Source organism: Carassius carassius, chromosome 3, assembly GCF_963082965.1.
Source record: "Carassius carassius chromosome 3, fCarCar2.1, whole genome shotgun sequence".
In the NCBI taxonomy this organism is placed as follows: Eukaryota; Metazoa; Chordata; class Actinopteri; order Cypriniformes; family Cyprinidae; genus Carassius; species Carassius carassius.
In genome coordinates, this window is record NC_081757.1 from 33,519,806 (window position 1) to 33,546,493 (window position 26,688).

At 40.6% G+C, this 26,688-nt stretch overlaps 2 protein-coding genes across 8 annotated transcripts in view; one reads left to right on the forward strand and one right to left on the reverse strand.

Moving 5' to 3' along the window:
• Positions 1-26,688, forward strand: part of LOC132124973 (collagen alpha-1(XXV) chain) — a 712,477-nt gene that overhangs the window by 305,325 nt on the left and 380,464 nt on the right. For 6 of the 7 annotated variants that reach the window (XR_009426824.1, XR_009426827.1, XM_059536150.1 and 3 more), the window contains exons 6-8: positions 12,957-13,016; positions 13,953-14,024; positions 17,734-17,850. Coding sequence is in view for 5 of the 7 variants with exons in the window: in XM_059536150.1 (XP_059392133.1) it covers positions 12,957-13,016; positions 13,953-14,024; positions 17,734-17,850 (249 nt within the window). In the remaining 2 variants the exon portion in view is untranslated. The remainder of the gene's footprint in view (positions 1-12,956; positions 13,017-13,952; positions 14,025-17,733; positions 17,851-26,688) is intronic. The other variant, XM_059536158.1, reaches the window with a different exon arrangement.
• Positions 10,755-11,616, reverse strand: LOC132128137 (uncharacterized). Its single transcript, XM_059540160.1, has 2 exons — positions 11,426-11,616; positions 10,755-11,303 (listed from the first exon to the last, which is right to left on the reverse strand). The coding sequence occupies exons 1-2, from the start codon at positions 11,612-11,614 to the stop codon at positions 10,755-10,757; spliced, it is 738 nt and encodes a 245-aa protein (XP_059396143.1). The 5' UTR covers positions 11,615-11,616.

Here is a 26,688-nt window from a genome sequence, read left to right on the forward strand (position 1 = left end):
AATTTCGGTACCAAAGCAAAACACAAAAATATGCTAATTAAAAAAACAAAACAAAAAATTTTAGCACTAAAAATAAAACCAATGCCATTCTTTATACTTATTTACAATTGTGTTTAAAGTTTTTCTGCAAGTTATATAATTATGAAAAACAGTAAACAAGTTTCACCCAAATTTAATTTGTCTTTTAATTTATGAAATTTAAACATTTTATTTTTTGGTAAATAAAGGGGATTTGCTATTAAAATTAAAACATGGAAGAAATATTGTGATTTATTTCTTTAAAATATAAAGTTTTATAAATTTTTTCAACAGTAGTAGCAGTATCACATACATTTTACTAAATAATAGTAATATTTCTAGCACAATGCCTTTATGTAAAAATTAACTTTTAGGCCTAATGAATGCATATTTGTCATTTTAACTGAACTAAAGACTGGTGGTGATGCTTAAGATATTTTTGGTCATTTGAGGGTTTCTGTAAAAAAAATAGTAATAGATCATATCGCTTGTGCGTTGTTGGGGACGTTTTCGTTAAGTTGAGTCTTATTTTGGCCACAACTTTCTCTGTGTTTGAGCTAATGGAATGATTTTTGGTGACAAATCTTATTTTGACCCATATTTTGGGAAAATGCTTGAATTTTTTTTAAAAAAACTCAACGGTACACTGTGTGAAAATTCACTACCCTTTCGGGATGTTCGTGGATGAAAACATCCACTAAATTAAACTAAACTGCTGTAAAAATGTATCAGATAAATATTTTTTTTTTTCATTTTTTTTTGCATAAATCTATTAATCAACCTCAGTCCTGATCAAAACTACCAAAAAAAAAAAAAATAATAATTCTTAAAAAAAAAGATTTTAACTTTTTAATTACCAAGTTCATAAATGATGTCACTGATTTGGGAAAAAAACACACAAAAGTACATATTTTCAATATAAAAAGTGATTGTGGACTGGATTTTTTTTTTACCTTTTATCACAGTCTTGGGCATGTCAAAGATTAGTAACAAGATTGGCTTTGATGCATTGTTAGTTTTTGTGCAGCATTAGATTTAAATTGTTTCTCCCTAATTTGTTGTTGGTGGCTGTTTTTGCCCCATTGACTTCCATTATAACGACATTTTTTGATTGCAAAGCCATGACGACATATAATCATGCATTCTTGATTTGTTTGTGGTTTTCACTTTTGGAAAGAGGTAAAATTTGTTAATTTTACAGTTGATCACTAGGTGGGACCATTAACCCTTTAGATAGGCCTGTGCAAAAAAAAAAGGCTTAGTTTCTGGCTTGTATATGGAGTTATATGGAGTATAACAGCAAATTATAGTGTTTGTGTGTGTGTGAGATTCTTGATTGTTGGTGGTTTTCCCTGTTGGGAAGAGGTAACATTTGTTAATTTTACAGTTGATCACTAGGTGGGACCATTAACCCTTTAGATAGGCCTGTGCAAAATAAGGCTTAGTTTCTGGCTTGTATGGAGTTATATGGAGTATAATAGCAAATTATAGTGTGTGTGTGTGTGTGTATGTGTGTGATAGAGAGAGAGAGAGAGAAAGAGAGGGTGTGAGAGAGACCTTTGTGCACTTACCTTGATGTACAGTATCTGAAAAAATCTAAATATGCACCTCATGCTCTCAGAACTACATGGAGTAAACAATAAAAAAAGAAGTGTGTTTATGCACCTGCTTCCTTTTGATGGTGAAAAGTACAGATGGCCTATGTGTTCCTATATGTTCCTATATGCTCCTCTTTTCTTGATGGTAAAGCCAGTTTCTACTTCAATCTACTTTGCATCAAATTTATGAACATATTGTATTATGAACCAAAATGCAATACCAACTTCAAATAAGCTGCAGCTCGCTGGAGGGGTCACGCTACATAATCATTTCTAAAACTTTGGTACGAGTCAAGCCCTTTCTCGTGTTGCTTGCTGCTCTTCTCACCATTAAATATCCAGCACGATGGCATGCAAGTGTTTAAATCCACGTATTTTGCTTTTGTTTAGTCTATTCGCTTGTTAAGTCTGACGTCATGTAGCAGCGCTTCCGTGTCCAAACGCTCTATCAGTTACCACGAGAAAACAACAAAAGGTGCTAATATAAACTCACAATGTGATAGAATACTAGCGAAAAAGTTATAATATTAACCTTTAACTCCATACCGTGGGACCAGATAGCCAGACAATGAAAATATAAATATAAAAAAAATATATAAAAATTATTTGTGTTTGGGACGCTGTGAGCACGGAGACTGTAGTGTATATCGTAAGTTTGAAAGCGTTCAACTTAAATTATCAATATGAATAAACAGTGCTCATAAACGGCTGCTGAGATCATATTCTCAAGTGAAGGGAGTTGAGGCCTGGACCCGGAAACAGCGCTTCTTACGTCATCACTTAACAACCGAATACTTTCACCACCATTAAAAGGCAGCAGGTGCATAAATACACTTTTGTTTACTCCATGTAGTTCTAAGAGCTGAGGTGTACATTGTGATTTTCTGAAATACATTAAGTTAAGTGCGCAAAGGTCTCTCTCACACACACTCTCTCTCTCTCTTTCTCACACACACACACACATACACACTCAATATAATATGCTGTAATACTCCATATAGCTTCATATACAAGTCAGAAACTAAGCTTTTTTTGCACAGGCCTATCTAAATGGTTAATGGTCCCACATAGTGATCAACTGTAAAATTAACAAATGTTACCTCTTCCCAACAGGGAAAACCACCAACAATCAAGAATCTCACACACACACAAACACTATAATTTGCTGTTATACTCCATATAACTCCATATACAAGCCAGAAACTAAGCCTTTTTTTTTTGCACAGGCCTATCTAAAGGGTTAATGGTCCCACCTAGTGATCAACTGTAAAATTAACAAATTTTACCTCTTCCCAAAAGGGAAAACCACAAACAATTAAGAATGCATGATTACATGGTGTCATGGCTTTGCAATCAAAAAATGTCGTTATAATGGAAGTCAATGGGGCAAAAACAGCCACCAACAACAAATTAGGGAGAAAAAAAATTAAATCTAATGTTGCACAAAAACTAAAAAATGCATCAAAGCCAATGTTGCTACTAATCTTTGACATGCCCAAGACTGTTATAAAAAGTTAAAAAAAAAAATCCAGCCACAATTACTTTTATATTGAAAATAAGTCATTTTGTGTGTTTTTCCCCCCAAATCAGTGACATCATTTATGAACTTGGCAATTAAAGAGTTAAAATCTTGGATTTTTTAAAAACATTTGGTAGTTTTGATCAGGACTGAGGTTGATTAACAGATTTATGCAAAAAAAATTGAAAAAAAAATATGAATCTGATACATTTTTACAGCAGTTTAATTGAGTGGATGTTTTCATCCCGAACAACTCGAAAGGGTAGTGAATTTGAACAATCCACAAGGGATATTAATTATTATTAAAAGATAAAACTACTACTAATTCTACTATCATACTAATGTATATACAATGCACTATGAATTGATGAGCTGCTGGGTTCATGAATATTAATCACGTTGTCTGCGTTCGGTCAAACTGATTTGCTGAAATCAAAACCGGGACGGTACTAGATCAGCGCCAGCCCATGAAATTGCCATTTGCGCATTAGCTCCTCCCACTACCGGAGAAACCAATATGTCTTCTGCTTGTTCAAAAATGAATATGAATAATTCTAAATGAACTCCATTATTTTGACAGGAGAAGACAACAAAGAATAGTTTACATATAGCGTGTCGATTCAGTGTGGTAAGACTCTCTCTCTCTTTGCATGTGTGAGAAACAGCGCTATCAGTAAAGCGACGGTGAGTCGTGCGCCTTCACAAAGAGTTTACAGAGCATCAAATACAGGTGCGCTGTGTGTCCATTGAGATGAACTGAAAAGTTCAGATCACTTGATGGAGAGAGAACTCTGAAGCTCAGATGCTGAAATTAATGCAAGCGTCATGCGCTTCAGTCTATGTAGTAAACAAACCCGCACGTCTCTGCCATTCATTAATTCACACAGAGACACGCAGAACACGGATTCATATTTCAAACAACTTTTGCAGCTTAACATTTACAGATACTGGTCCATATGTAGATTTGATTTGATTAATTTATGCTAACTTTGACAAATTCCATGACTGTCCATATTAAAATGTAAGTTTCATTTTCATGACTGGATTTTAAGATTCCGTCCTCGTTTTCTGCTTCGCGGAAATCATAGCGCTGAACCGGGTTTGAACGGGACCTCGGTACTACCGGTACTCAAAGAAACCTGGTACCGTCACATTTACATTTTTTTAGTACCGACTTGATACCGAAGTACCGGGTCTTTTGACAACACTCCTGCCAGCCCAGCGTCACAGCACAATGTGGTCGTCAGCCCAACGCCACTGCCCATGATGGCCGCAAGTCCAGCGCCACTGCACAAGATGGCCGCCAGCCCAGTGCCACGATGCAAGATGACCGCCAGCCCAGCGCCTCAGCAAGGGGTGGTCACCAGCCTAGCGCCACGATGCAAGATGGCCGCCAGCCCAGCGCCACAGCACAGGATGGCCGCCAGCCCAGCGCCACAGCACAAGATGGCCGCCAGCCCAGCACCACAGTGCAAGATGGCCGCCAGCCCAGCACCACAGTGCAAGATGGCCGCCAGCCCAAGGCCACAGCACAAGATGGCCGCCAGCCCAGCGCCACAGCACAAGATGGCCGCCAGCCCATCGCCACTGCCCAAGATGGCCGCCGGTCCAGAGTCATGGCACAAGATGGCTGCTTATCCAGCGCCTCTGTACAGGATGACAGCCACAGTTGACCATCCAGAGTCAAATCAGGTTCCCGTTGACCCTCCAGAGTCGAGTCAGGTTCCCGTTGACCCTCCAGAGTCGAGTCAGGTGCTCGTTGACCCTCCAGAGTCAGGGCTAGTCACCGTTGACCTTCCAGAGTCAGGGCTAGTCACCATTGACCTTCCAGAGTCAGGGCTAGTCACCGTTGATCTTCCAGAGTCAGGGCTAGTCACCGTTGATCTTCCAGAGTCAGGGCTAGTCACCGTTGACCCTTCAGAGTCAGGACTAGTCACCGTTGACCTTCCAGAGTCAGGGCTAGTCACCGTTGACACTCAGGAGTCAAGCCAAGTCACTGGTGAAATTCATGGACAAAGGCAAGTCACCAATGATCTTCATGGGCAAAGTCCAGTCACCAGTATTCTTCATGAATAAAGTCAAGTTACCAGTGATCTTCATGGGCAAGGTCAAGTCACCAGTGTTCTTCATGGGCAAGGTCAAGTGAACGACTATCTTCATGGGCAACTGCAAGTCACCAATGATCTTCACGAACAAATGCAAGTCACCAATGATCTTCATGAACAAATGCAAGTCACCAATGATCTTAATGAGCAGAGTCAGGCCCCCAATGATCTTCATGAGCAGAGTCAAGTCAGCATTGATCTTCTGGAATCCAGTCTAAACACCATGGGATTACCAGAGTCTATCCACGTCTCTGTGGAACTACCAGAGCCTCCCCACATCTCTGCTCAACTAACAGAGCCTTTCCACGCCTCTGCTGAATTACCAGAGCCTCTGCACGTCTCTGCTGAACTACTAGAGCCTCTCCTCGTCTCGGCTGAACTACCAGAGTCTCTCCTCGCCTCTGCGGAACTTCCAGAGCCTCGTCACGTCTCAGCCGAACTTTCTGAGCGCTCGACTGATCCTGTCGTGGCCACGGAGGCTACCCTTAACTTGTTCCTGTTTTCTGTTTCAGACTTGCCTAACCAGACTTGCTCTCCTGTAAAATTCGATCCCACTGTGGTGGTCGTCTCGACCACATGGATGTGGTGGTCTTCTGCTCCGCCCTGGGGGGCTTCTGTCTCAACCACACGAATGTGGTGGTCTTCTGCTCCGCCCTGGGGGGCTTCTGTCTCGACCACACGGATGTGGTGGTTTTCTGCGCCGCCCTGGTGGGCCTCTGTCTCAACCACACGGAGGTGGTGGTCTTCTGCTCCGCCCTGGTGGGCTTCTGTCTCGACCACACGGAGGTGGTGGTCGTTTGCGCCGCCCTGCTGGGCTTCTGTCTCGACCACACGGATGTGGTGGTCTTCTGCTCCACCCTGGGGGGCTTCTGTCTCGACCACACGGATGTGGTGGTCTTCTGCTCCGCCCTGGGGGGCTTCTGTCTCGATCACACGGATGTGGTGGTCTTCTGCGCCGCCCTGGTGGGCCTCTGTCTCGACCACACGGAAGTGGTGGTCTTCTGCTCCACCCTGGGGGGTTTCTGTCTCGACCGCATGGATGTGGTGGTCTTCTGCGCCGCCCTGGTGGGCTTCTCTCTCGACCACACGGATGTGGTGATCTTCTGCGCCGCCCTGGTGGGCCTCTGTCTTGACCACACGGATGTGGTGGTCTTCTGCTCCGCCCTGGTGGGCTTCACGTTATTTCTGGACTTGTGTTTTGTGGTTGTTTTGTTTTTGCTCTTCTGTCTGTTTTCCATCTATGGACCTGGCCCTCCGTCCCTCCCCCTGATCCTCCGCCGGTCCACCTCCCTCCTGGGCTCCTTGTTTTTGTGTTTGCACCTCTTGTCTCTGTTTCCCCATTTTACCTGGTCCTCTTGTCTCTGTTTCCCCATTTTACCTTGGTCTCTTCTTGGGTTTGGGTGGAGCATCTGGCAGCTGCTCCGTGGAGGAGGGGGTAATGTCACGCTGTCTAGTCTCTGTTTCCCTGGGTGTCCACTAGTGGGCTCACTTCCCCTTAGGCACTTCACCATAGGCACTACAATTCCCACTAGCCTTGTCCCTTCATCACAGTAATTGCACTCCTGCTAATTGCATCAGGTGTCTTTACTTATTAGTCATTAGCCTCCCTATATTTACCCGTCTTTTCCTGTTTGTCTTCATGGAGTCCTTACCTTCCGTTTTATGTCGTACCCAGTCTTCTCGTCTCCTGAGTTCCTCGCTTTCCGAGTTCCGGTTCCTGTTCCCTTCCTGTGCCTTCTTTGTTTGTTTGTTTGGACTGTTTTCTGGTTTTGACCCTGGCTCGTTTTGGATTACGTTTTGGATTACTCTAATAAAAACATACCGGCACTTGGATCACTCTCTCCCTCTGTTTCACTGGGTCGCGATCGTCACAAATTGTTACTGGTATTTTTTTATGGGGGGGGGGGGGGGGGGGGTATTATTAATTTTCTATGGAAACCCACAGAAAAACGAAACATCATAAGTAAATAAACAATGATTGGAAAATTGTTGTTAATCTAGTGAACCACTGTGACATTGTTATTTTCATGTGAAATGTAGGAATAAGTCATTTGCAAAGCCCAATACAGTAAATGGTGGACAACTTGATCATAAAATATTCATAGGCTGGATCTTATTTCAGTGTTTTAATTTTGTTTTTAATTGTTTTTTTTTTTTTACTTACAAAGTGAGAGAACATAACTGTGACGCAGGTATGCTAACAACAGAGTTGACTGTAGCAAAATAGCAGCCAAATCCAATGACTATTTTAACCACAGGCATCTGTGTAGGACAAGACCACAAAAAACAGATGATGATTCTTACTTTGCTGCAGCCTGGAATTTAACTGCTGGTTTCGTCTGGTCAGAGGAGAACTGGCCCCCCAACTGAGCCTGGTTTCTCGCAAGGTTTTTTTCTCCATTCTGTCACCGATGGAGTTTAGGTTCCTTGCCGCCGTCGTCTCTGGCTTGCTTAGTTGGGGTCACTTCATCTACAGCGATATCATTGACTTGATTGCAAATAAATGCATAGACACTATTTAAACTGAACAGAGATGACATCACTGAATTCAATGATGAACTGCCTTTAACTGTCATTTTGCATTATTGACACACTGTTTTCCTGATGAATGTTGTTCAGTTGCTTTGACGCAATGTATTTTGTTTAAAGCGCTACATAAATAAAGGTGACTTGACTTGACTTGTAAAGGGTGGTGTGGATCAGAACTAAGTTGTGCTGTCTAAAATCTTCTAAAATCTATACTATTAGAGATAAAATTGCAACCATTCAGCCGTCAGCTACAGTATCGCATCAGACAGTGCACTATAGACCCCCTGAGGAACAGTTCCACTCATTCTCTACTATAGGAGAGGAAGAATTGTATAAACTTGTTAAATCATCTAAACCAACAACATGTATGTTAGACCCTATACCATCTAAGCTCCTAAAAGAGGTGCTTCCAGAAGTCATAGATCCTCTTCTGACTATTATAAATTCCTCATTGTCATTAGGATATGTCCCCAAAACCTTCGAACTGGCTGTTATTAAGCCTCTCATCGAAAAACCACAACTTGACCCCAAAGAACTAGAAATTGGTTAATTATAAACCAATCTCGAATCTCCATTTTCTGTCCAAGATACTAGAAAAGGTGGTATCCTCACATTTATATTCCTTCTTAGAGAAAAATGGTATATGTGAGGATTTCCAGTCAGGATTTAGACCCTATCATAGTACTGAGACTGCTCTCCTTAGATTTAGAAATGATTTGCTCTTATCATCTGATCGTGGGTGTATCTCTCTATTAGTTTTATTGGATCTTAGTGCTGCATTTGACACAACTGACCACAACATTCTTTTGCATAGACTTGAACACTTTGTTGGCATTAATGGAAATGCATTAGCATGGTTTAAATCGTACTTATATGACTGCCATCAGTTCATAGCAGTGAATGAAGATGTATCATATCGATCACAAATGCAGTATGGAGTACCTCAAGGCTCAGTACTAGGGCCGCTACTTTTCACGCTTTATATGTTACCCTTGGGAGATATCATCAGGAAACATGGTGTTAGCTTTCACTGTTATGCTGATGATACTCAGCTCTATATTTCTTCGCGGCCAGGTGAAACACACCAATTTGATAAACTAATGGAATGCATAGTCGATATAAAAAACTGGATGACGAGTAATTTCTTACTGCTAAATTCTGAAAAAACAGAGGTGTTAATTATAGGACTTAAAAACTCTGCTTGTAATAACCTAGAACACTGTCTAAGACTTGATGGTTGCTCTGTCAATTCTTCGTCATCAGTTAGGAACCTTGGTGTGCTATTTGATCGCAATCTTTCCTTAGAAAGCCACATTTCTAACATTTGTAAAACTGCATTTTTCCATCTCAAAAATATATCTAAATTACGGCCTATGCTCTCAATGTCAAATGCAGAAATGTTAATCCATGCATTTATGACCTTAAGGTTAGATTATTGTAACGCTTTATTGGGTGGTTGTTCTGCACGCTTAGTAAACAAACTACAGCTAGTTCAAAATGCAGCAGCAAGAGTTCTTACTAGAACCAGGAAGTATGACCATATTAGCCCGGTCCTGGCAACACTGCACTGGCTCCCTATCAAACATTGTATAGATTTTAAAATATTGCTTATTAAAGCCCTGAATGGTTTAGCACCTCAGTATTTGAATGAGCTCCTTTTACATTATAATCCTCTACGTCCGCTACGTTCTCAAAACTGAAGCAATTTGATAATACTTAGAATATCAAAATCAACTGCGGGCAGCAGATCCTTTTCCTATTTGGCGCCTAAACTCTGGAATAAGCTACCTAACATTGTTCGGGAGGCCAGACACACTCTTGGAGTTTAAATCTAGATTAAAGACCAATCTCTTTAACCTGGCTTACACATAACATACTAATATGCTTTTAATATCCAAATCTGTTAAAGGATTTTTAGGCTGCATTAATTAGGTAAACCGGGAACACTTCCCATAACATCCTATTTACTTGCTACATCATTAGAAGAATGGCATCTACGCTAATATTTGTCTGTTTCTCTCTTATTCCGAGGTCACTGTAGCCACCAGATCCAGTCTGTATCCAGATCAGAGGGTCACTGCAGTCACCCGGATCCAGTACGTATCCAGACCAGATGGTGGATCAGCACCTAGAAAGGACCTCTACTGCCCTGAAAGACAGCGGAGACCAGGACAACTAGAGCCCCAGATACAGATGCCCTATAAAGACCTTGTCTCAGAGGACCACCAGGACAAGACCACAGGAAACAGATGATTCTTCTGCACAATCTGACTTTGCTGCAGCCTGGAATTGAACTACTGGTTTCGTCTGGTCAGAGGAGAACTGGCCCCCGAACTGAGCCTGGTTTCTCCCAAGGTTTTTTTCTCCATTCTGTCACCGATGGAGTTGCGGTTCCTTGCCGCTGTCACCTCTGGCTTGCTTAGTTGGGGTCACTTCATGTACAGCGATATCATTGACTTGATTGCAAATAAATGCACAGACACTATGACATCACTGAATTCAATGATGAACTGCCTTTAACTATCATTCTGCATTATTGACACACTGTTTTCCTAATGAATGTTGTTCAGTTGCTTTGACGCAATGAATTTTGTTTAAAGCACTATATAAATAAAGGTGACTTGACTTGACTGTCTCTATACAAATTGATAAAATCTATTGTAAAACAAACAAGAATAAAACATAGACAGGAGCAACACAGCAGAACTCTTCTAGTTAGATATTACCTTAGTATTCATTTTTTATACATAATTTATATTTGTCTGTTCTTATTTTTCAACTTTTAAATATTTCTGAACATGATTAGCTTGATTTACTATATCTTTTTCAAAAGACCCATTACTTGAATTGACCCATTGATGTTTTTTTTCCTTTGTTGCTGAGATTTATTGATAAAAACAGTACAAAATAAAATAAAAAAGAAACCAACCATTTGTACACATATTTACAAATAATATTTAAAAGTGAGTGAGTACATTCCAGCAATCACTCACAATCCTGGCACTGCCATGGTATCTCCCGTCTGCATTTACCACATGTGTATCTGTAGCAGTGAACACATCGCACAGTGGCATGATTGTTCTTGCATTGGTGTTTGACCTGACACATGGCTCTTTTTCCAGGGCTAGGTGTGGAGGGTTGTATCCGAAGCAATTGTTCTTTTCTTGCCTTCTTCGCACACATATGAGAGTTAGCCAACTCTCTTGCAAGCTCCACCAGGAAGTCCACCCGTCTTTCCTGCCTTCCGGTGCATGCTTGATACAGCACATGTGCATTCAGGGCTGCCATGTCAATCATGTTATAGAACACTGCAACTGGCCAGCGCCGTGTCCCAGTGCCGAAAGTGTACTCCCGCACCATCTGGTCCATCACATCCACGCCGCACTTTGTGGTGTTGTAAAGGGTGACAGTGTTTGGCTTCCTTTTGGTGGTATTATCAGTCTGAATCATGCTGTGCATGCTGCTAAGAATGTAGACGGTCTTCTTCCGTTTGGGCGCATACGCCGTCAGCGTAGCAGCAGTGGTTGAAAACACCTAATAAGATAAATTGTTATTTTCATAGCACTTTTACACACAATGACACAATGACACACTTGGCGGTTGTTCTAAAAATTAGAAACACATAAACATAGAACCACAAAAGACCTGCAACATACCTGAGTGGTGAATTCATTGCGATCTATGTGTCTAGTGGATTGAGGGATTTCCCGGCGAATCTTGTTGACTGTGCCGAGGATGGTGGTTTTCCGGCTAAGAAGTTTATGCGCAAGTGACAGGGATGTGAAGAAATTGTCCGTGGTAACATTTCTGCCCTTGTCTAGGAATGGTTCCATCAGCCTCATCATTACATTTTTAGACAGTCTCTCTCCACTGGGACGACTAGGGTCCTTGCCAAGATATGGGAGGACATTACAAATGTACTTGGATTTTAGGTCGCAAGCCACCCAAAACTTGATCCCAAACTTGTCAGGTTTAGCTGCAATATACTGCAGGAAACAGCAGCGAGTGTTTGACGGGAAAAGCTGTTCATCAACAGCTGATATGTAGGCCAGGGTTGTAGGACGTGATGCAATTGGTGACAAACGATCCCCACATACTGGAAATTGCGGCAAACTTATCAGTCTTTGCTCGATCACTCCGGGTGGACCTGTCATCAAAGCATAGGTGTCGCATGATGTCTTGGAAGCGGTTTCGCGGCATTGTTCCAATGATATGTGGGTTTTCCATGTTTGCTGACCAGCAGTCACGTAGTGATGGAACCTTGGTAAGCCCCCGCAAGATGACAACTGCAATAAATGCCATTAGTTCAGGGAGGGCCATGAACCAATGAACATGCTCAGTTTCCTGTGCATGTTGAATAGTCCATTCTTGGATGCTATGAAGCATGTCAAGATTGATGAAACACAGGAAGCTCTGAAGGCGACTCGAGATACTTTTTATCCACCTCAGCACAAAAGGAATTACCTCTCATTTGAGAGCAAGCTGCATGCAATTAGATGTGCTAATTCATACCTGTTAACACCTGGGCAATACCCTACATGCCAATGTGAGACATGGTCAATCAAGTTCTCTGCTTTTAGCAGCCCTCCCTCCCCCACACATACAAACAAGCTACCAGCAACCATTCACACACACACCCCCAACCCCCCTGCAGATTGCTCAGGTAATGACCACATTTACACATGAATTGATGCTAATGATAGCCAAAAGACTAGCCAGTTAGCATCCACTTGGCTAAAGGAGGGTTACAAATCTCTGGGACTTCTAGTGTTAAAAAAAAAATCCATTGAGTCAGAAAAAAACTAAACATGTAGGCAACATAGCCTAGTTTACAAAATATTCAGTAATTTAGGTTTATGATATTAGGCATAAAATAACAAATACTGCAAGACTACAAACATTTTTCATCTTTAAATTTAAGGATACTGGCAATCAATACGAGAGCACAGATCCAAAGTAAATGAGTAAGAAATACCTATAGTCTGTTTTTAGCACAGACTGAGATCAAATCAAAATTCCTTTTGCATCATAACACAGCAGTGTGTCAAAGCCTCTTTGTCAAAAAACTTGACATATTGAGTCTTACTGATGCAAAACTGATACAGCACCCTTCTGTGGAGTGAATGGCTTTTAATTTCATGCTGTGTTGTATTTGTATTGTGCCATTTTTGTGCTGTTTGTCCCCAGGGACTTCCTAGTCTGCCCACTCTGGCTGCATTACACAGCAATCAAATCCTGACTGTGAAGGTTTGTTGGCGCAGCCAAAAGGCCAAGGCAGACTCTATGGATAGCACACTCTGAGATGTGTCAAAAGCGCATTTGTTCCCTATGCCTATGCAATGACAGACTTGGCCTAAACACAACTGTGTCTGATAAATCCATTCTTACCAATCAGAAAATATGTTTGTTCATTGACACTCTTAGTTGTGTTATAATTATGCAGTGTGGTGACTGGAATTTATGCATTTACAACAGAGCAACTGTTTCTTTCCCACTGTATGCTTGGATTGTCTGAAGGTAATAACTCAAGAGAGAAAGTAAACTAAACTATTGAGATGTATTCAAAACTGATTTCTTTGGTCTTCCACAAATCCAACCAGAAACCACAAAAATATGATTCCTTTAATGCCTGCTTAAATGTCCAGAATCACAAATATAATTAGTTGGCCATATCATGCAACATTTTAATCTATAATGGGAGAATAATTGTTTGTTCCTGCAATTACAGGTGCCTCCCTTTTAGATAGCAGGACTAAATAATTGTCTAATTTAGAGTACATAGACAAAGACAAATAAATCTGCATGATGGGTTTCAGTGTGTGCAGTTCCTGTATTCTGCCTCGGCTAAAAAAAAAAAAAAAAAAACCTTTGATTACAGTGCTTTCAGTGAGTAGAAGTTGACTCTTGTTTTTTTTTTTTTATTGGCTCTCTCAGAGTGGGTGACCTAGCACCCATAAAGTGGTAATTACAGGCTTATTGCTGCCACCATGGAAAATGTCAACTTTTACTAATGCATAAAGCTACTGGACTGTGTTCTCTGACTCAAATTCAACTACTTTAATCTAATTTGTTGTACCCTTTTTATTCCCTTTTCTCTTCCTCTTTCCGGGACCTCATGCAACTCTCCTCTCCGACTTCTCTCACTTTTGACTTCTGACCTCTTTTGACCTCGCACCTTCTCAGATGGTCTTCCCTAAGATAAACCATGGCTTTCTTTCTGCTGATCAGCAACTCATTAAACGTCGACTCATTAAGGTAGTGCTTGTCCTCATTCTGTTCTCTTTCTCACTGCTCCAAAAGACTGGGCTTCTCATCTTTGGTCCAGCATTTGCTTTCCATTATTCAGCTTTAACCTCTGTGCTCAGCTGGACTAGTAACTAAAAAAATGTATGCAACAGTAAGAATGATGGGTAACACATTAGAATACTGTTCCATCATTAATGAATAACTACACAAGAACAAATGACTACTATTAACATTCTAGTAACTACTATTAACTAACAATAAACCTTGATTAACGAATTACAGTAAACAACAGTGCTCAGTTGAAAGTGGTAGTTCACCATTAGCTAATCAGTCACTTTTTTCTTTATTTCAGGGAACTACTAAGAACTACTATAAACAGGTTCATGATTAATGTGAATAATACAAAATGTATAATTAATTCTAAAGAGAAGGCCATGGTATCCAACTAGTAAAGACTAGTATTATTCTAGTATTACTAGTTGCTCTTGTATTAGTAGTAAGTATTACCAAACCCATTATTTACTTATCATTTGGATCAGTATTTTAAAGTGAAAAGCATGATAGCTCCCTAATATTAACTGAATCCATTTTTGGGGTATATATAAGGTTTTGGATAATAATGACTCAAGTGTTACTACATCCTTCTAAAGGAATTACTAATTATTTGGATCAGTATTCTAAAGTGAAGATCATAGTAACCCATGATATTTACCTAAGTGTTACCAAATCTATCAGAAGGAATAACTATCCAGAATCTTACAAAAAACTCAAAAGTTTACAATGACTTCAGTCATTCTTAGGAAGTTAGCATGATCTTCACTTAAGAAACTGATCCAAATAATCAGTAGTTCCTTTATAAGGATGTAGTTACACTTGAGTCATTACTGTCCAATATTAATATATTAATATAATAATAATTTATTTTGAAGGATTTGTTAATTCTTAAGTCATTACTAATGTGATACCATGACTCTCAATTTAGAATTAAAGGGAACATGTAATGTCAATGTGATTTTTTTTTTACATTTGCATTTAATCATTTAGCAGATGCTTTTATCCAAAGCGACTTAAAAATGAGAACAATTTAAGCAATCAGACCAACAAGAGAACAACAACAGTATACAAGTGCAATGACAAGTCTCAGTTAGTCAAGTACAGAACATTAAGCCAGTTTTTTTTTCCTCAAGAATATGATAGACAAGAAAATAAAAGGTAAGTGCTAGTATTAGTTGGTTAAGTGCTGGCAAAAAGATGAGTCTTTAGATGTTTTTTTGAAAATGAGAAAAGACTCAGCTGTTCAAAATGAGATTGGGAGGTCATTCCACCAGCTGGGCACAGTCCAGGAAAACGTCCGTGAGAGTGATTTTCAACCTCTTTGGGATTGTACCACAAGGCGTCGTTCACTTGCAGAGCACAAGCTTCTGGAGGGCACATAAGATTGAACTAAAGAGTTTAGGTATGTTGGTACCGTGCCGGTGGTCGTCTTGTAGGTAAGCATCGGTACCTTGAATTTGATGCAAGCGGCTACTGGTAGCCATTGTAACCTAATGAGGAGAGGAGTAACGTGAGCTTTTTTTGGCTCATTGAAAACAACCCCTGCTGCTGCATTCTGGGTCAGTTGCAGAGGCTTGATAGTACATGCAGGAAGGCCCACCAGGAGAGTATTACAATAATCCAGTCTGGAGAGAACAAGGGCTTGGACAAGAAGTTGGATGGCTTGCTCTGACAGGAAGGGTCTAATCTTCCTAATGTTGTATAAGGCAAATTTGCAGGACCGGGTCGTTGTAGCAATATTGTCTGTGAAGCTTAACTGATGATCCATCAGAACTCCTAGGTTTCTGGCTGTCCTGGAACTAGTTATGGTTGACGAACCCAGCTGTATAGAGAAGTTGGGATGAAAGGATGGATTAGCTGGAACCACCACTTAGTAAGGTTGAGCTGAAGGTGATGGTCATTCATCCAGCTAAAAATGTCACTCAGACAGGCTGCAATGCGAGCAACTACCGTAGGGTCATCTGGTTGGAATGAGAAGTAGAGTTGAGTGTCATCAGCATAGTAAAAGCCATGCCTCTGAATGACAGATCCTAATGACGTCATGTAGATGGAGAAGAGAAGTGGTCCAAGTACTGAGCCTTGAGGAACCCCAGTAGGAAGTTGTTGTGACTTTGAAAATTCACCCCTACAAAACACCCTGAAGGATATATAGAAGAGGTAGGACTTAAACCACAGGAGTGCGGTTCCAGAGATGCCCATCTTTCTGAGGGTGGACAGGAGAATCTGGTGATTCATGGTGTCAAAAGCAGCAGACAGATCCAGCAAGATGAGTACTGAGGATTTTGATGCTGCTCTTGCCAGTCGCAGGGCTTCAGTAACCGAGAGCAGGGCAGTCTCAGTTGAGCGGCTGCTTTTGAAGCTAGATTGGTTGCTGTCCAGTAGGTTGTTCTGTACAAGAAACATAGAGAGTTGGTTGAACACAGCTCACTCAAGTGTTTTTGCAATGAATGGAAGAAGGGATACCGGTCTGTAGTTTTCTAGAAGTGCTGGATTTAGAGATGGTTTCTTAAACAGTGGGCTTACCCGAGCCTGCATAAATGCTGAGGGAAATGTTCCAGAGCGAAGAGAGGAGTTGATAATGTGAGAAAGTGAAGGTATGACTGAAGAAGAAATAGCTCGAAGTAGGTAAGTGGGGATCAGATCTATTGGACAAGTAGTAGGATGATTGGACAGGATAAGTTTGGAAAGAGAGTGGAAAGAAGGAGGAGAGAGAGTGTGCATTAGTCGATGTGAAGTTATCCTCAGTCTCAGTGTGGAGAATTGGTCACTGATAGTTCTTGCCTTATTTATGAAGAATACTGCAAAGTCGTCAGCTGTAAGAGTCGATGGAGAAGGAGGTGGATTAAGAAGAGAAGAGAAATGATTGAATCATAAAGATAATTTAAGATTATCATAAAGATAATTTAAAGATAATTTGTCTATTTGTGTATTTGGTGTAACAGAATATGGTGTAACAGAATATGTTCACATGCTTTAATGTTCAGTGGCGTGGCAGAGTCTTAACTTTAATAAAGAATATCTCTATGGTTTTGCAACTTTAGGGATCTTGTCTATCAGCTTCTAACACCCCAAAGAGAAAGGAAATTTTGAAATCGCATCATATGATCCCTTTAATTATGTGTTATGCATTATTCATATGAACCAGTATACAGTTTTTCTTTGTAATTCTCTAAAGGGATAAAAAAGTAGTAGTTACCTATGAGCTAATAGTAAACTACCACATTGGACTTAGCATTACTTGATATTTATTTATCAGTTTGTTGTTAGTTAATAGTAGTTACTAAAATTGTAATACTGCATTACTCAGGTGATCTTGTGAAGTTATTAATGACAGAACAGTATTGTAAAATGTTACCATGAAGAATCTTTGTGATATATCAGCATAATATTAGGATTTATTTTATTTTTTATTTTTTTATATCTTGAAGAAGTTTGAGAAGTTTGAAATATGCAAGCAAAGGTATAATGTGTTCTCACATACCGATGCTGCCAATGCTGCTGAGAGTGGCATTTAGTTGATACAACTTTATATTATACAACTAGTATACAACTTTTTATTGACCTTTCAGTCTTCTCCCCCTGCATACATCATACAAAGATTTATGTATGTTTTATTATTTGATTTATAATAATGTTTAACATATTTACAATTTTACTTTCACAGGGTGACCAGGGTCAAGCAGGGCCCCCAGGGCCTCCTGGACCTCCAGGCCCCCCAGGCCCCAGGGGACCACCAGGGGACACAGGAAAAGATGGTCCTCGGGGAGTACCAGGGCTCCCTGTAAGTATATCTAAAAGCAGAGCATGTTGAAAGGATCATCCTTACAAATGTACCAGGACTTTCAATTGTTAATTTGGACCAAGCTAAGAGTGTAAACATATTAACCCTCTGACGCATCATGGTCACTACAGTGTATAGATATTTGGAAGCCATTTTGAACCATTTAAGATGTAGCATCATGTCCCAAACACCAACTGGTGAACCCCAAAGTGTTGTCTACGATTCCATTTAATTGTTGTCTTTTTATATATATATATTAGAGATGCACCGAAATTTCGGCCACCGAAAATTTTCGGCCGAAAATTGCATTTTCGGTTTTCGGCCGATAGACTTTTATCACCGAAACAATATGGCCGAAATGTTGTGATGACGCAAACATAAACCGCGACCTGCACGTGCACCTGCATAGCGCAGACCACGACCTCCCCGCGACATTCACTTCACACCAGTGAGAACATTCTCTCTCTTCTTATTCCTTTATTCGCAGCACTAAAGCGTCTTCTAACAAAGAGATTAAGACGGACCACGAAGTGAAAACAAAGAAAAGTAGAGTCTGTTAGCACACGTCTCACTGAGATCTTTTCGGATCCTCTGCACTTCATCGCGAATGTGCTTGATCCGTGTTATAAAGACCATTACTTGGATGTGGAAATAAGGCAGCGCGCATGAGAAATGATCCAGGCCACGCTGGATGCGGAGAACCCGCGTGGAGACGGAGAAGCTCCAAGCGCAGGAGACTGAGATCAGAGCGCAGAATAAAAGACTCGTCTCTGCACCAGATGAGGGGCATGGGATTCTGCAAGAAAGTGCCTCAAATAATTATAATACGTTGGCTATTTTGTTCTTAGGCTACTATATATGTGACATTATTTATATATATATATATATATACACACACACACACACACACATACATAATATAATATTGTAGCCATTTTTCTGCTAGATTTTCTGCTAGATTTCTGCTTTAATTTGATAAAAATGTTTTATGCCCTGGCCCTATTTAAATACACTCTCAAATATTTCTCAAATGTCAGGCAGATGACAAGCTCAACTGCTCATCAGCTAGATGGTTATGTCTGAAGTCCCCATCCCCAGAAGTGATAACAGTCTACTGGAGAAGTAATGCACTTTCTAGTCCTACAGAGAAAAAATTCAAATGCACTTCACCTAAATGCACTTTGTTTTTATGAGAGAACAGTTCATTTTAAAACCTTTCTGCAGGCCAGTAGGCCTGTACATTGTTATTTAATATACACATGAGTGGGATACATTTTAAGTTTGAATTTTATTTTAATACTGTGCATTGTTGCAATGTGATTAATAAATATTTGCATAATTTGTAATTATGTATTTTTATGTTTTTTTTTTCAAATAATTTAAGTAATTGTAATTATCTTTGAAACTTTAATATTAATTTATGCAATTGCAATGTCTTAATTTTAGTAAAGTTAGTACATGGTCATAGCAATAAATGCAATGGTACTAATAATTGGCATAATTTCTTTCGGTGTTTCGGTTTCGGTTTTCGGCCTTGGTTTTCTCTTTTTCGGTTTTCGGTTTCGGCCAAGAATTTTCATTTCGGTGCATCCCTAATATATATATATATATTTTTTTTTTTGAGATATTGCATACTATATTCAAAATGAAAAGGGGATGCACCATGTACCTTGGGAATCTGGAAGTATTAAATACTTTTATTCTCAGAAATCCAGACACGTAAAATAAATAAATACATATTTAAAAAAAAAAATATATATATATATATATTTATATATATATAATTTTTTTTTTTTTTTTTTCATTTAAATGGGATGTTAGAAAAAGATTCATCCAGACTTTAACAATATTTTTCTTTTACATTTTTTTCTGTGACAAAAAATATATCTGTCCACTACAGTAGACGTCATGCACCTAAGGGTATAATTTTGCCTATGGGCTTATACATAGATTCTGCCTTATTTTGTATGTTTTATTAAAATTTCTTTAGAAAAGGTAACACTTGTTAACTATTAAATACAACATTTCTCTCAATAAATTCTTAATTTGCTGCTTATTAATAGATAGTAAGGTAGTTGTTAGGTTTAGGTATTGGGTAAGATTAGGGATGTAGAATAAGGTCAAGTAGAAGAAGGCATTAATATGTTCTTAATTAGCACTAATACATGGCTAATAATCTAATAATACGCATGCTAATAAGCAACTAATAGGTGTTACCTATTCTACATGTTACCAAAATGATGAGACAATTTACACTTTAATTGTTTTATGGAACAGAAATATTAAATATTCTTCAGATTTTATCATTTATTTCAATGTTTACAGTCTTTTGATTCACTTTTTATACCTTGATGCATGGTGTCCACTACAGTGGACATATATGTAGCTCCCTCAAAATATAATATATAATATTTTTGGCATGACTTTTCACTTGTTTTAAAGTATATATATATATATATATATATATATATATATGTATGTATGTATATATATGTATGTATATATATGTATGTATATATATATATATATATTAGCGGTGGGCCGTTATCGGCGTTAACATGCTGCGTTAACATGAGACTCTTATCGGGAATATCGCCGTTAATCTATTCTCAAAGTTGAGTTGAGAGCTGGGTCTATACTAGGCGAGCTATGATGACTTTCACCTTGATATTTTAGCGCGGATGTATACCTAGCCAAATCTGTAGGGGACGAGAACAAGTCTTTAAACCTGTGTGTATGCCTACTGTGAAATTACCACATCAAACGTGACGTGCTAACATGGATGCAGCTAAGATGCCACCAGGTTAGCTTCAGGGAATTATTTATTTTTTTAAAGAAGCTTCCCAATGGAAACCTCGACAAGATGCACTCCTTTTTCACACATACTCCGTCTGCAGTGCGTATTAGAGCTGAAGATCTTTGTCGGGTTCAGGCTTAATTTATATCATCTTACACGGGCTCGGGTCGGGCTCGGGCTTGCGCTCCGGTTTGCGGTCATGTGATGTGTTTTGATTAGCACGAGAAAGATGCGAAAATGAATACTGAGTAGGTGAAACTGAAGCTTGAAAATGAGTGAATAATGACGCATCATCAGTGAGCGCAGGAACACGCTAAAGCCATTTTACAGTGGATTCAATAATTCTTCTCCTCAAAAACATGTAGGCTTAGCCTAATCTCTGTGAGTAAAGGTTTTTTAAATGATAACTAAATATTCACTGAGTCTTAAATGCATAATGTGGACAGAGTATTTACACTAATGTTGGCATTATTCTTTTATTAAATGTCAGCTGCTAGTGGCAAAGTAAATCCGGCGGAGCTTTTATCTTCATTTTGTTATTGCCAAATACCCATCTTAATTTAAAATTTATCTTAATTTAATTTGTTAAAAAAGTCTCGTTTCTATTGGTGTGTTGGTCTATTTATAGGCAAAATGAGCCTATGCTTATTTAGAGTGCTGAGATGTTAAGATGTCTCAGAGGACTTATTTTATTTCTTTATTCCAACTTCCAAGTGGTCTAGTCTAAGTTAGTTATGAATAAATTATGTTAAAAACATGTATAAATGACTCATTCTTGACAAAAGGAATAAGAGCTGTGTGTGCGCGCACATTTGTATAATGTTGGGCTTTAAACGGGTTCGGGCCTACCTTCGGGCCTACCTTTTATGGCCCGATTACAGCTCTAGTGCACCCTAGTACTGAGCCTTGAGGTACTCCATACTGCACTTGTGATCGATATGATATATCTTCATTCACTGCTACGAACTGATGGCGGTCATATAAGTACGATTTAAACCATGCTAATGCACTTCCATTAATGCCAACAAAGTGTTCAAGTCTATAACAGCCAGTTTGAAGGTTTTGGGGACATATCCTAATGACAATGAGGAATTAATAATAGCCAGAAGAGGATCTATGACTTCTGGAAGCACCTCTTTTAGGAGCTTAGATGGTATAGGGTCTAACATACGTTGTTGGTTTAGATGATTTAACAAGTTTATACAATTCTTCCTCTCCTATAGTAGAGAATGAGTGGAACTGTTCCTCAGGGGGTCTATAGTGCACTGTCTGATGTGATACTGTAGCTGACGGCTGAATGGTTACAATTTTATCTCTAATAGTATCGATTTTAGAAGTAAAGTAGTTAATAAAGTCATTACTGCTGTGATGTTGGGAAATGTCAAAACTTGTTGAGGCTTTATTTTTCGTTAATTTAGCCACTGTATTGAATAAATACCTGGGGTTATGTTTGTTTTCTTCTAAAGGAGGAGAAAAGTAATCGGATCTAGCAGTTTTGAATGATTTCTGTAGGATAGATTACTTTCCCGCCAAGCAATCCAAAATACCTCTAGTTTTGTTTTCCTGCAGCTGCGCTCCATTTTTCACACCAAACCTTCCTTAAGCGTAAAGGAGCAACTGTATTTAAAATGCTAGTGTGACCAGATGGCAGAGGGAAGGTATGAATTAAGTGAACTTAGATGAATTAAGGACCCAAAGGGTTAAAAATGCCTGACTACGCCACCCTGGGAATCTCACCCAAGGAATTTATTAAAGATACTATACACAGGTCCCCCACTCTGTGGCAAAATAGACAATGGAGACAGAGCTACTGGTATAAAAATAGAACCATATTTATTTTAAATTTAATGATAAAAAGAAATTTAAGATGCATTCACTGTAAAAATGGGACCACAATTACACAAATGGTCCAGGAAAGACAACAACGAGGAGCTGCAGCCTGGGCTACATGACCAGGCCATACAGGCCTTTACTCTAAGTAGACTGCACACTCACACCAATCCAAAAGCCCCAGTGGACACTGCAAATCACAGCACTCCGTGAGGAAACACCATCACCACCTAAAGAAAGACTTCAGCCCTGCTCTCCATAAAAGGTCTGCAGATCCTGTAAAACAGAATAACACACACACACACACACACTCAAACACAAACAAAAATAATTAACACAAGATTTAGGCAGGTGTGACGAGTGGGGCGGGGCCGAGGGACATGGGAGCGAGGCCGGGGGAGTGATTGGAGATGAACTACACCTGTTCGTCCCACCGGTCTCGAGGCCCATGGAGGAGATGGAAGGATATAAAACTGGAGCGACGACAGTGAAGGACGAGAGAGGACCAGGCCTGGGCTTTTAGTTGTGTTTTGGTTGTTATTTTATGCGCACCAGTCGTCCGTGAGGGGCTGGTGCGCTGTTTTGTGTTTATTTTGTTATTAAAATGTTTTTGATTGTCCGCCGGTTCCCGCCTCTTTCTTCCGGATGAATATGAAGGTTGATATCGTTACAGTGGTGCCGAAACCCGGGAGAAGGAGGGACGCGCTGCTGAAGATCCCTCGCCGCTGTGGTGAATCCGCGGTGCCATCGAGCTGGCGAGGAGTGTGCCGCCATGGACGCTCGAGGCGGTGGACTGGAGCGAGTTGCCGGGGACGGGCGAGCTCGCTACCGGCCGCCCACGATGTGGAGAGACGGCTGCCGTCCGTGAGGGAGCGGAGGAGTCGGCGCCGTTCGCCAGGTGGCCGGAGCCTGCTGCCTCCGCCGGAACGGGGAGGAGCAGGGAACGGGGGACTCCTGCCGGCTGCCCAAAACCGGAGGAGCCGTCGCCGTCCACCGGGCGGTGGAGGAGTGTCGTGCCGTCCGCCGAGGGCCGTCCAGTGCCACCGCCAGGCACCGCGGAGGAGATCACCCAGCTGGTGGAGGGCCGAGCAGCGGTGCGTCTGGGAACCGGAATTTTTTTTTTTTTTTTTTTCCTCTCTCCCCTCTCTCGTCTCTGTCGCTCCTCCTTCCATCTCCTTTTCTCTCGCCTCGCCTGTCCTACCCCCAGGTTCCCGCAGGTCCCCGGGAGCGGCCCCCCCGGAGGGAGGGGGGGGGGGAGTAGAGCGCAGTCTCGGGAGTACCCCCCGGCCTGCGAGGGGCGATGGGGGTATGTGACGAGTGGGGCGGGGCCGAGGGACATGGGAGCGAGGCCGGGGGAGTGATTGGAGATGAACTACACCTGTTCGTCCCACCGGTCTCGAGGCCCATGGAGGAGATGGAAGGATATAAAACTGGAGCGACGACAGTGAAGGACGAGAGAGGACCAGGCCTGGGCTTTTAGTTGTGTTTTGGTTTTTATTTTATGCGCACCAGTCGTCCGTGAGGGGCTGGTGCGCTGTTTTGTGTTTATTTTGTTATTAAAATGTTGTTTGATTGTCCGCCGGTTCCCGCCTCCTTCTTCCCGATGACTGGGAAGTCTTTTATCGTTACAGCAGGCAACACAGCTGACACTTAATTCCTGCCAAACACACAATAACAAAGTTAACCAAATTAAATCAAAACATAACTGGACCATATAAATGCAAAAGAGCACTCCCACACCACTCAGCGGATTCACAACCGCATTAAAACGGAATTCACGAATGTTCAACCAGGAACAAGACAGCGGTGATGTCACTGCATGCCCCTATCACTCTACAACAGGGGTGCCCAACCCAGCTCCTGGCGATCGACTGTCCTTCAAAGTTTGGCTCCAACCCTAATCAAACACACTTGTCTTTAATTTTTAAGTGAACCTGAAGACCTTAATTAGTTGCTTCAGGTGTGTTTGATTAGGATTGGAGCTAAACTTTGCAGGACAGTCGATCGCCAGAAGCAGGGTTGGGCACCCCTGCTCTACAACATAGGGGAAAACTAGTCATGTTAACCAGTCACCATAAGACATTTACGTAATAAAACCCACATGAATTAGACCTACCAGATAACAGAAACAGGGACCCGGGAGTCAGTAGAAGTGAAGATAATACTCCATAGATGCAATGCGAAGTATAGTTTCAGTTTAATCATTAAGCCGGTGGAGCTCAGGATACACGAGGAAAATAACTCAGCATATACAGTCGTCATCCACCCATACACAGCATTGTATTGACTACAATAAAAGCATGAATTACTAAAGAAACTCAAGCAAATCCGCACACAATTACAGCCATTAAATTGCATAACGTTACCTGAATGTGGTCGCATATACAGATGCGAGACACACGCCGCCACCAACAATAAGTCAAAGCCACAATATCTGCAGCCACGGAGATAACTACAGTTGCCGCAATCGTCCTGCAAAGCCAAAATCACAGCATCCCTCAGTCCATGAACCGGAAGCGAAACGGGATCCCGGGAAGTGACGCTCGTCTAGGTCACATGCCTAACGATGAACTTACCGATCTCTACCTGCCACACTAGAAAAGAGAGAGTCCATAGTTTCTGTTACATCATTAAGTTGTTCTGAGGTTTTGGGTATGCTAAGGAATATGGATACATCAGGAAGATAACTTAAAAAGCAGTCTTTTGTGGTAGAAATGATGGTTATTCTTTACTTGTAACAAGAAGTAGTATTTTTTTTTATATATATATGAAGTTTGCACAAAACTAAATAATGATCTGAGATCTTATCACTTGGCTGCATAATTTCAACACTATCAACATCAATTTCATATGACAGTATTAAATCTAGAGTATGATCTCGACAATGAGTAGGTCCTGAAACGTGTTGTCTAACACCAATTGAGTTCAGAATGTCTATAAATGCTGATCCCAATGCATCTTTTTCATTATCAACATGGATATTAAAATCAACAACTATTAAAACTTTATCTGCAGCCAAAACTAACTCAGATGTAAAATCACCAAACTCTTTAATAAAGTCTGTATAGTGCCCTGGTGGCCTGTATACAGTAGCCAGTACAAACATAACAGGGGATTTATCATTAACATTTGTTTCTCTGGATAATGTTATATGAAGCACCATTACTTCAAACGAGTTATACTTGAAGCCTGCCCTCTGAGAAATCCTGAAAACGTTGTTATAAATTGAAGCAATACCTCCCCCTTTGCATTTTAGACGCGGCTCATGTTTATAACAGTAATCTTGGGGGGTGGACTCATTTAAAATAATATAATCATCAGGTTTTAGCCAGGTTTCTGTCAAACAGAGCACATCTAGATTATGATCATTGATCATATTATTTACAAAAAGTGTTTTCGTAGAAAGGGATCTGATATTCAATAAGCCAAGCTTTATCATTTGTTTATTCGTATTGCATCTGTTTTTTATTTGTTGAACTTCAATTAAATTGTTAATCTTAACTTTGTTTGGACGTTATTTTCTAGTTCGGGGAACAGACACAGTCTCTATAGTGTGATATCTAGGTGAAAGAGTCTCTATGTGCTGAGAATTAACTGACCTCTGTGACATGAGGCAGCTAACAGACGGTCGGTTTAGCCAGTCTGTCTGCTTCCTGACCTGGGCCCCAGTTAGTCAAGTATAAACACTAAGAATATTTGCCATATTTCTAGAGAGAAGAGTGGCGCCACCCCAGGAGGGATGAAGACCATCTCTTTTCAACAGGTCAGATCTGCCCCAAAAGCTTGTCCAATTGTCTATGAAACCTATGTTATTCTGTGGGCACCACTTAGACATCCAGCCATTGAGTGATGACAATCTGCTATGCATCTCGTCACCACGGTAAGCAGGGAGGGGACCAGAGCATATTACAGTGTCTGACATCGTGCTTGCAAGTTCACACACCTCTTTAATGTTATTTTTAGTGATCTCCGATCTCTCATCTGCGACAGAGATAGATAAACTGTACATGTGACAAGAGGTGCAAATAACAATAGCAGGAGAAGCCATTACTCACCGTGCTTGATGAAATATTCTTACCACAGTTGTTTGATGAACTTGTGAAAAACTGGAGCGAGAGAGGAGAGGAGAAAAGAAAACAGCGCTAGGTTCAAATGAAAACGCTAATGACAAGCTAACGAGTGCTAATGCAATGCAGGTGTACTGCACTCAC

Coding starts and splice junctions, on each gene's coding strand:
- LOC132128137 (XM_059540160.1), bottom strand. CDS start 11,614: ATGATGAGGCTGATGGAACCATTCCTAGACAAGGGCAGAAATGTTACC. Junction 11,304..11,425: donor GCAATGAATTCACCACTCAG/GTATGTTGCAGG, acceptor TTATCTTATTAG/GTGTTTTCAACCACTGCTGC.